The sequence below is a fragment of the Phocoena phocoena genome, chromosome X, assembly GCF_963924675.1.
Source record: "Phocoena phocoena chromosome X, mPhoPho1.1, whole genome shotgun sequence".
In the NCBI taxonomy this organism is placed as follows: domain Eukaryota; kingdom Metazoa; phylum Chordata; class Mammalia; order Artiodactyla; family Phocoenidae; genus Phocoena; species Phocoena phocoena.
Genome location: NC_089240.1, coordinates 86,162,147 through 86,172,573, shown reverse-complemented (window position 1 = coordinate 86,172,573; position 10,427 = coordinate 86,162,147). Strand labels below are relative to the sequence as shown.

At 38.3% G+C, this 10,427-nt stretch overlaps 1 protein-coding gene across 1 annotated transcript; it reads left to right on the top strand.

Moving 5' to 3' along the window:
• The first annotated feature begins 7,364 nt into the window (after nucleotides 1-7,364).
• On the top strand, nucleotides 7,365-9,534 carry BEX5 (brain expressed X-linked 5). The gene is made up of 3 exons (XM_065900858.1): nucleotides 7,365-7,447; nucleotides 8,572-8,638; nucleotides 9,071-9,534. The coding sequence occupies exon 3, from the start codon at nucleotides 9,101-9,103 to the stop codon at nucleotides 9,437-9,439; it is 339 nt and encodes a 112-aa protein (XP_065756930.1). The 5' UTR covers nucleotides 7,365-7,447; nucleotides 8,572-8,638; nucleotides 9,071-9,100; the 3' UTR covers nucleotides 9,440-9,534.
• Nucleotides 9,535-10,427: the final 893 nt, after the last annotated feature.

The following is a 10,427-nucleotide window of genomic DNA, read 5'->3' as shown; positions in this document are numbered from 1 at the left end:
CGTCAATACATCAAGAAGATAACAATTATAAACATATGTACACCTAACAAAAGAGCCCCAAAATATAAAAAGGAAGAACTGATAATTGAAGGGAGAAATAGTTCTAGAATAATAGTTGGAGAATTTAATACTCTATTTCCACTAATGGATGGCACAACTATACAGTAGATCAATAAGGATAATAGAGGACTTGAATAATACTCTAAAATCCAGTAGGCCAGATAAGTATATACAGAACACTCTACCCAACAACATCAGAATACACATTCTTCTCAAGTACATATGAAACATTCTCCAGGATAGACCATATATTAGTCCAGAAAACAAGTCTCAAAACATTTAAAAAGATTAAAATCATACAAAATATCTTCTAAAACAACAATGGATGAAACTAGAAATCAGTAACAGAGGAAAACTGGGAAATTTACAAATATGAGGAAATTTTAAAAAGCACTTATAAATAACCAATGGGTCAAAGAAGAAATCACAAGGGCAATTAGAAAATATTTTAAGAATGAAAACAAAAACACAATATACCAAACTTATGGGATGCAGCTAAAGCAGTGCTGAGGGAAATGTACAGCTGTAAACATGTACATTAAAAAGGGGGCACACTAAACCCAAAACTAGCAGAAAGAAGGAAATAATAAAGATTATATTAGAAATAAATAGTGACTAGAAATCAGTCGACAAAATCTTCAACATGGAATTACCCTATGACCCAGCAATACCTTCCTAGATGTATACAAAAAAAATTGAAAACAGGTGTTCAAACAAGAATTTGTATACAAATTTTCATAGCAGCACTATTCATGATAGCCATTAGATGGAAATAACCCAAATGTCCATCAGCTGCTGCATTAATAAAGACAATGTGGCATATCCATGCAATATAATATTACTCAGCCATAATAAGGAATGAAGTAGTAAAACTACATGGGTGAACTTTGAAAACATCATGTTAAGTGAAAGAAACCAGAAACAAAAGGTTATATATTGCATGATTCCATTTATATGAAATATCAAGAATAGGAAAACCCATAGAGACAGAATGCAGATTTGTGGTTGCCAGAGGTTGTGGGGAGGGAGTAATAGGGAATGATTGCTTAATAGATACGGGATTTTCTTTTGGGGTGATGAAAAAGTTTATGGAACTAGATAGGGGTGATGGTTGCAAAACACTGTCAATGTACTAAATGCCACTGAATTGTACACTTTCAAATGGTTAAAACGTTGAATTTTATGTTAGATATATTGTATCTCAATTTAAAAAGAAAAATGGTTTAGGTAGTGTGGTAGAGAGAATTCTAAGATACCCCCCACAAGATTCCAGACCCTGGTTATTCTATCACATGCTAATCAAGGCACTTCTGCAATTCAATTTTTCACATGTAATTAAAGTCCCAAATGAGTTGGCTTTAAAAGGTTAAGATTATCTAGGTGGATTGGACTTAATCACATGAACCATTCAAAAGTAGACAATTTTCTCCAGCTGGAAGCAGAAGTGGAAGTCAGAGAAATTCTAAGTGTGAAAGGGATTTGAAGTAAGGGCAGTTCTCTCTTGCTGTGATTGAGAGAACCACATGGTAAGATATGAGAGCAATCTGCAGTTGCTGAGAGCAGTCCCTGGTTGACAGCTAGTAAGAAAACTGAGACTTCAGTCCTACATCCTCCAGGAACTGAATTCTGACAATAACAAGAATGTGTTTAAAAGCAGATTTTTCCCTAAGTTTGTCACCAGATGAGGACACAGCAAGCCAACTTCAGCCTTGTGATTCTCTGAGCAGGGAATCCAGCCTTGTTGTGCCTGATTTCTGACCTATGGAAACTGAGATGAATTTTGTTGTATATGCCTCTAAGTTTATGGTGATTTGTTACACAGCAATAGAAGACATGGAAATATGTCCAAATATACTGTTAAGTTTTTAAAAAAAGTCTCAGAAAACTCTACATGGTTCAACTAAAATATGTGCATATATGTTGTGTTATTTTAGTAACATATTTTAATAAAGAAAGCAACTTTTGTAATGTGATTAAGATTGGGAAAGCCATTAGACTCTCCTTTATTTCTACTACAGAAGGGAGATTTATTTTAAACCATTCTTATTAATATTATGAAGAAAAACTGAGTTTTAATAGCATTTGGGTACAAAGCTTTCTTTAACAAAATCCTACTAAGCTTAACAAAGGGATGTTTTACATTAGCCAATAGAATTTTTTTTTTTTTTTTTTTTTGTGGTACGCGGGCCTCTCACTGTTGTGGCCTCTCCCGTTGTGGAGCACAGGCTCCAGACGCGCAGGCTCAGCGGCCATGGCTCACGGGCCTAGCCGCTCCGCAGCATGTGGGATCTTCCCGGACCGGGGCACGAACCCGTGTCCCCTGCATCGGCAGGCGGACTCTCAACCACTGCGCCACCAGGGAAGCCCAGCCAATAGAAATTTTTGAACAATAATTTTCCCACTAGTCTTTGCTGTATGACATGCTGTATTAAAATGTTTCAAAAATTTTTAAAGCTTTTGAAGTAACAAAAGAACAAATAATCTTTTATGACCATGAAATTTTTACAAGTTTTAGCATTAGAAAAAAATTGTAATCATTAAAAAAAAATCTAGTTGAGTGGTGAACAATAGTTTCTTGTGCTGAGTAAATGGGGAAAAATGTAGTGACTTTAAAATTATTTTTCTTCAAACTTTCATCTTGCTGTTAAGCATAGTTCTGTACCTTTCCTAAAAGAGAAGCTCACATTTATATAATTCTTCCCTGATTTAATAACATTTTACTTTATATAAGTATATGCATAGAAAACGATTTCCAATAATATACACCAAAGTAGATGGTTTTATTTTTGAAAAACAATTCAATCATTAAAATTAAACAATTTAGAAAGAACAGAGACTGAAATAAATGTAGAAGAAAAGGAAATTACAGATCAATGACAGACGTGTGTGTGTCTTAACCAATTTCAGGGTTTACCAAAATAGATTGTTCGCTTGTACAGAAATCTTAGGGAAATGTATTCAGTTTGAAACTTTTCCCTTCAACCTAAAAATCTGTTCTTAAGTGTTACTCTATTTAGAAGCTATGTAACATCCTAAATATTAAAGAACAATTTTAAGTATTTCATCCTTGCTTGAGCTAAGAAAGTATTCCTACACATAAATACATACAAAATAAAACTTCTGAAAGACTATATAGCAAACTCATGCACTTTCTACATTATTCATATCTGTATTACTCTACTTTTAAAAACCCAACCATTAAGGATAATAAAGATATTTAAAAATAGAAGTTGAACTACACTAAGAACTAAAGAAAATAAATCAGCAAATTAATGGGATAATTTTTAAAACCCATCAAAGTGTTTCCCAGACTTGCCTGATCTTATAAATTACCTGGGGTACTTCTGAAAATACACTCTCATGTCCCATCCGAGACCTACTAAATCAGAACTTCCAGAGGAAGAACCTGTGTATCTAGGTGTTATTTCCATATCTAGGATGAAATTCCAAAAGGGACAGATTTGGAAAATCCTGGCAGATGAGGCTTAACAACAACAACAACCCTAAAAACTAAAAACAAATAAATGCAACATAAAATTTTGCATTCAAATGAAGTACAAAGGAGCCATACACAAGGATGTTCACTGAAACTATGGCTATATTAGAAAAAAGTAGGGAAAAAATTTAAATGAGCATCAACAGGAAAACAATAAAATGAATTAAAATACAATTATACAATGGAATACTATACTGCTGTAAAAATAAAGGACCTACATCTATATGTATATCAACATAGATGAATCTCAAAAAATGGACTTGAGGATATGGGGAGGGGGAAGGGTAAGCTGTGACAAAGTGAGAGAGTGGCATGGACATATATACACTACCAAACGTAAAATAGATAGCTAGTGGTAAGCAGCCGCATAGCACAGGGAGATCAGCTCGGTGGTTTGTGACCACCTAGAGGGGTGGGATAGGGAGGGTGGGAGGGAGGGAGACGCAAGAGGGAAGAGATATGGGAACATATGTATATGTATAACTGATTCACTTTGTTATAAAGCAGAAACTAACACACCATTGTAAAGCAATTATACTCCAATAAAGATGTTAAAAAAAAAACAACGGCAAAAAAACAAAAAACATGATTTCTAAGAAAAAGTAGGTTGTGTAAGAAAAGTAGGTTGCATGTTTGTGTATGTATGCATATATATGTGTGTATGTATATATACACACACATTTAAAGTACATAAAATAACTATGTGTTTATATATATATATATATACACATGTACGTATTTATTATATATTTTTTCAAACTATATATATTATAAAAGTATGGATGTATGCTATATTCTCTCAATCTAGTTTTATATGACTCCAATATTTCATAAATTAGTATGATTGATTACAACCTGTGTTGGTGAGGGTGTGAACAATCTTTTTGGAGGGCAATCTGCCTATACACATTTATTGAAACAGTACTGGTTACTGTAAATATATGGAAATAATACCCATATGAGTCAATTGGGGATTGGTTAAATAAATTATGATAATTTGAACAGTTTTGAGACATTAAAAACAGGGAGAGTAGTAAAATTGTTACTAATCTGAAAATATTTTTAAGCAAATAAATAAGCAAGTAGCAGACCAGCTTATGGTATATTATTCTATTAAAATAGATGCATGAATAAATTATGTATAATACTGAGTAGAGAACATTTACTAAGATTATACACTAAAATATTTATCTTTATACATTACAAGTTTATATATATATATATATATATATATTTTTTTTTTAATATAAGAAATCTCCAAAGACCAAAACATAGGCTCATCTTTAAGAAAATTTTATGTGGAATGAACTGAAATAAATATTTTTAAATGACCATTCGATCTTCAACTGACTCAAATGGTTCAGAAAATAATATGTCCTTCTACATGAAGAGAGAATGATAAAGCAAATGTAGCAAAATGTTAAAACTGGGGAATACAGTGAAGGACATGTGGGGGTTCTTTGTGCTATTTTCAAAACTATTCTGTAATTTTGAGGCTATTTCATAATAATAACAATGGGAGCTTTTTGCTTTGTTTCATTTTGTTTTTTTGCCCATGACATGGATTCCCAACCCTACCTAATATTAAGAATTGTGTAAAAAACCTAAATGCAAGTTCTCAGGCCTGGCTCCAATCTACTGAACTAGAATCTTCAGAGAATAGTCTGGGAATGTTAATCTCAGGTGTCTGCTATTATCTGGCAGGTATAGAAAACATTACCTGATGACTATGACAACACTTTTTAAAGAATAAATGAAATAAGACAAAATGAAACAAAATATAAAATAAAACAAAATTTAAAAAATATAGTAAGCCAGTGTTGGTGAACACATAAGAAAACAGGAATGCTCATACATTATAGGTGCCAAATTGGGACAATATTTTTCAAGGCCAATGTCTATGCCAGTTAAAAGCATCCATAATCATGTACAGCAATGACCATTCTAGGAATTTAATACCTTCATATTATTATCAAAAATTTATGTACAAAGAAGTTCAATCAACGATGTGTCTCATAATGAAAACTACAGACAGCCCAATATCCATAAACATGGGAATGGATGTGTGTGTATTATCTTTATTTTGAAGGTAAATATTTGGACTGATTTAGAGTAAAAGTGAATAGTACAATTCCTGAGGCAGGGATAAAAATGATATTGTCCTTCCACTTTATCTCATTTCTAAATTTTACCGAGGGCTTTTTCTGGCGCCTTGGGAGCTTGCTCAGCCCAGGCTTAGGACAACCTAGATGTGCCAGAGATTTTAACATTCCTAGGGTAACATCCACCAATAAAGGATCCACATCTGTGGATAAATGCTCCAGTTTCCCATCTCTTATTGGGATAATTCTGAGGAGCATTGTACATGGTTCCTTAGACTTAGAGGGTCCCCAGCAGGATTGGACCAATTGCCTTTTGGCTATGTCTGTCTCTGGTGCTATATTTTTTAAAAAACATTTTCATCCTAAAATTATATACAAAATAACATTTGTTATATATTATTTCAATGATTTATGTATTTTTATCTAAATGTTTAGTGTCTGTATTTAAGTGTATAACAGGAATAACACACTTCGTTTTTTTTCCAAATAACCAATTATATCAGCACCATTTCTTCAGTAATCTAACCTTTCACCACTGATTCAAAATATTTCAATCAGATTACTAATATTTCTCCATATTTGGGTTTGAAAATTGGCTTTCTCTTCTGTTTCATTTGTCCTATATTTATTCTGGTATAATATTGTTTTAATATTGTGGCTTCACAATACTTTTTACCTGTTAGCATAACTTTCCCAAATTACTGTTCTGAATTGTTGGAAGACCTCAGTGTTGCTCTATTTTAGAAGCTATTCTAGAGTCTTTTTGTAAAGTGAAGTTGTACTAATATAATTTAAATATAATTTAGAGGAGATGATACATTTGTCACAGGTTCTCAAAATCTGAAAATCCACCATCAAGACTCCATTAGACTCACTGCCTCATCTCATGAAAGGACTGCACAGAGGCCCTTCATAAGGGAAACCAGCAGCATAGGTTTATATTTCAAAGTCCTTAAAAGGGGGTGAGGGTGCAATCTGGAGGGTCTATATTTATAGGATGATTCAACAGCAGAAACATGTTGCCAAGTTTTTGCAACTTGAATCGATTTTCAACTGAAAATAATTGTATTGTCTAATTATAACAACCAAAAAATGAATGCATGCTGATGGGAAACAGAACAAAAACAATCATCCACCCCTTCAAAAAGTAAATAAACAGAAAGGGAAATAATTAGAGTGAAAGTGTTTTTAAAAATGTTACCTCCTACCTATTTTCCAGACTCCCTAGCCTTGCACACCCCTCCCCCGTCCCGGTTCCAGCCTGGGACAAAACCAACAAGACTAATAGGGTCAATTCTAGGCTTTACTTGTCGGTGAGTGGAAGGGAAAGAAGTGGGCATTTAATATTATAGAAGAGGAAGACGCAATTCTTTAAAAGCTCCAGCAGAAATCAGGACAAAGGCAAATACGACAAAATATTATGACCCGTTTGGTGTCGAGGATGCTAAATAGGAAAATAAATAAATAGATAAACAAACAAACAAATAAATAAATAAATAACGGATGGGCAGTACCCAGTGGTATTGGTGGGGGGAAGGTGGGAATGAGGAGAAAGGTAGCCCCGCCCACAACCTACTGCAGCTCCGCAGGTACGAACCATAATTGGGGATCTGAGCTCACAGTGACGTAGCCCTTACGAAACCTAGAGCCCGCCCTTGGATTAGTCTCTCCTCCCAGTTGCAGTCCTTAGTCGTTTGTGGCTGTATGCCGGCTCGCTATTGCCTTGAAGACGGGCGAACCTGTCCCCAGGAAGGAGGAAGTCGTAGAAGCTGACCCAGATTCTTGGCAGGTTGGAGGGTGCTGACTGGGGAAGGGAGCGGGGGCCTCAGGGCAAAGACCAGAGCGGGTCCAGGACTGGATTCTCTCTGTCCCTTCCCCGATGTCCACACATTTGGTGCAAGAAATAGAGGGCTTGGTGGGAGGAGATCAAGAGGGGCCAAGGGTTAAGAATGGGTACCAGTTGGTATCTCCTAGGAGGTGGGCGATCGGGCGACGCCTGGAAGGGAAGGACTAGAAAAGGATACGGCGAGGAAACGGCCTGATTCCTGCAGGGCGACGGGAGGGGGCGCGCAACCGGTGACCCTGGGTTGGGGATGGCGGACTCTGCATCGGGTCTAGGCCACCGTTCCCGGTATTTCTTCTCCACCCTCCTTCCATTTTGGAGCCGGAAATGGTGGGCTGTGGGAACTCCGGGGAGGGGTAGGGGGAGGGGACCGGGGCGGCTGCTGCAGAGGATAGGGACAGGGATTAGGAGGTCTGGGAAGCACGTCCCTTCTGTAGAGGAGGCAGTCGATTGGGCGGGCTACTGACTTCGGGATATAGGCGGGGAACGAGAAACAGTTTCTGGTCCCTGCAGGTCGGTGTAAGCGTGGGCGCTACCTGCGGACCCTGGGGTAAGCCTGACAAAGCGCTGACGCCGCAGCGGGGACAGGTTTGCAATGCCCACGTTACCTCTTCATCCATCTTGATGCATAAAATGGTGGGCAGTGGCCCGAGGGTGAGCTCCAGAAAGTCCACTGGGTCCCAAAAGGTCCTGGCAGATACCCAGATTGAAATTCTTTATAAATGAACCACGTAACCACCCAGCAACCTCTTCGGATTCCCACGCCCCGCAAGTTGTCCATTTGCGTTCAAGAAATGGTAATTAGATGACGGGAAGGACGAGACAGTGGAGATAAGGGGCCTAAAGAAGAGGTGAAACTGGTTTGGAAATAATCAGCTTTGATTTCTTCTGGAAGGCAGAGTAGCGCGTCACAGGGCGGGAAAAGAAGCTGTGAGACAAGATGGAGGAGAAAGAGAAGGGAGCAACATATTTCTAGCAGAGTCCTAAACCAACAACGGAGCTGGTGTCCCCTGATACTGGTCCTTTAGTCGAGTGATCAGTCCTAGCCATTGTCGAATTTCTGTCTGCAGGTCTTTAGGTCCGTGGGTGCAGCAGATTTCAAGGCTACGAGAGGAAGATTGCTTCTGATTCCTGCAGGTATGGGAGGTGCCTGGGACCCTTTGGTGTAGGGGTATCAGGGATCAGAACAGAATTTGGGGGGCTCCCAGCCCTCCCTGCCCCACTTAAGTGCAGGAGAAATCTGGCCGAGTCTTTAGAAACTGTGGGCCTGTGGCTGGTGAGGGAAGAAGGGAGTAAAGGGGCAAGCTCTGGGGTGCCCCTGGAGGGCATATCAGGATCCCTGGAGGCTAAGACCTGGTTTTTCAGCGACGGTCCAGCCCACTACCTGTCCTACGTTTCTGTGCCAGGAGTGGCCCTGGGACGGTTTTCAGGGAAAATGGTGGGCTTTGGGGCAGGGCTAGATCTGTGGCACCCCTTAGAGGGCACACGAAGTCTCTCAGGTGGGAAAACCTTTGCTCACAGAGCTCTGAATCCTGTTTTTACAAAACATTCAATCCTTTTATCTACTAGGAAGAAGAAGCAGGAAAAACAAATCTCAAGATGGAAAATGTCCCCAAGGAAAGCAGAGGAGAGGAGCAGGTTCCAGTGCAGAATGAGGAAGCCCGCCCTTTGGGAGGTGGTGAAGGCCAAGAACCTGGAGGAAACATTAGAGGGGAATGGGCTCCACCTGCCCAAGATTTCAGAGAGGATATGCCCAATAGGCTTGTCAATAACATTGACATCATAGATGGAGATGCAGATGATATGGAAAGGTTCATGGAGGAGATGAGAGAGCTAAGGAGGAAAATTAGGGAGCTTCAGTTGAGGTACAGTCTGCGCATTCTTATTGGAGATCCTCCTCACCACGATCATCATGATGAATTTTGCCTTATGCCTTGAATGCTGAGGTTAATAATTGTATACCCCCCTGCTTCCCAAACTTGCATTTTCTTGATGTACCCTTTACTGTGAACCTTTTGTGTTCTGTCATTTTTCTGATTGGAGATTTAATTTTCACTTTTGACTTAGTCTGTAAGTTTTTCTGTCAGCAGGGGAGATTTTATCAACTTGCATGGAAAGATGTCTATTACATATTGTAAAGCTAATAAAGCAGTTTAGAAAGCAGTCTGTAGATATACTATCATTTAAAAGCATGTACAATATATATATATATACACACACATCAGAATGCATCTTTTTCTTATTTTTTTAATGTTTTTTCTCATTTTTCCAAAATGAATACACATGTGTCAGAAAAAAATGTAAGATGTAAATAACTTACCAATCAGCTTATAAAGGGAATGGAGACAATAAATACTTGAGGCACAATTTAAAGACATAAATCTTATATTACCTCTGGATCTCTTATTTAGAAGCACAAACCTGGCAATTATTACAGATATGTTTCTTTAAAATCAGCCTATTTGTCTATAAAATGAAGATAGTACATGCTTTATAGAGCTACTGTGGGAATCAAATTAGGTAATGACCGAACTCTGTGGCTGGCTCAGTCGACACATGCAAGGCCCAGCCCTCTAGGTGTCCTTCATATTTAGGTAAGGACCAAAGGAGCAGGCCTACCAGCAAGTCCAACTGACTGCCAGGTAGGAGACACCTTTCTACACCTATGCTGCTGTGTCTCCTTTCCCTGGATAATGCCATGACTACGAGGCACTCCTTCCCCTTCTGCTAGGTTTTCCTCCCTCCACCGGTCCCCACCACTGCTGATGTGCTGGAGTCTTAAAGGTGACAAAGACCCACTGATATTTTTGGAGCCCTCAGTGGTCTGAATCCCCAGTTTGCCCATTCAGAAATGTAGAGAATGCCCCTTCCTGCTTTAGAGTTATACTTAATTCAGTTGGGTACTTCCCCAGTGCTGCTTAAGTAT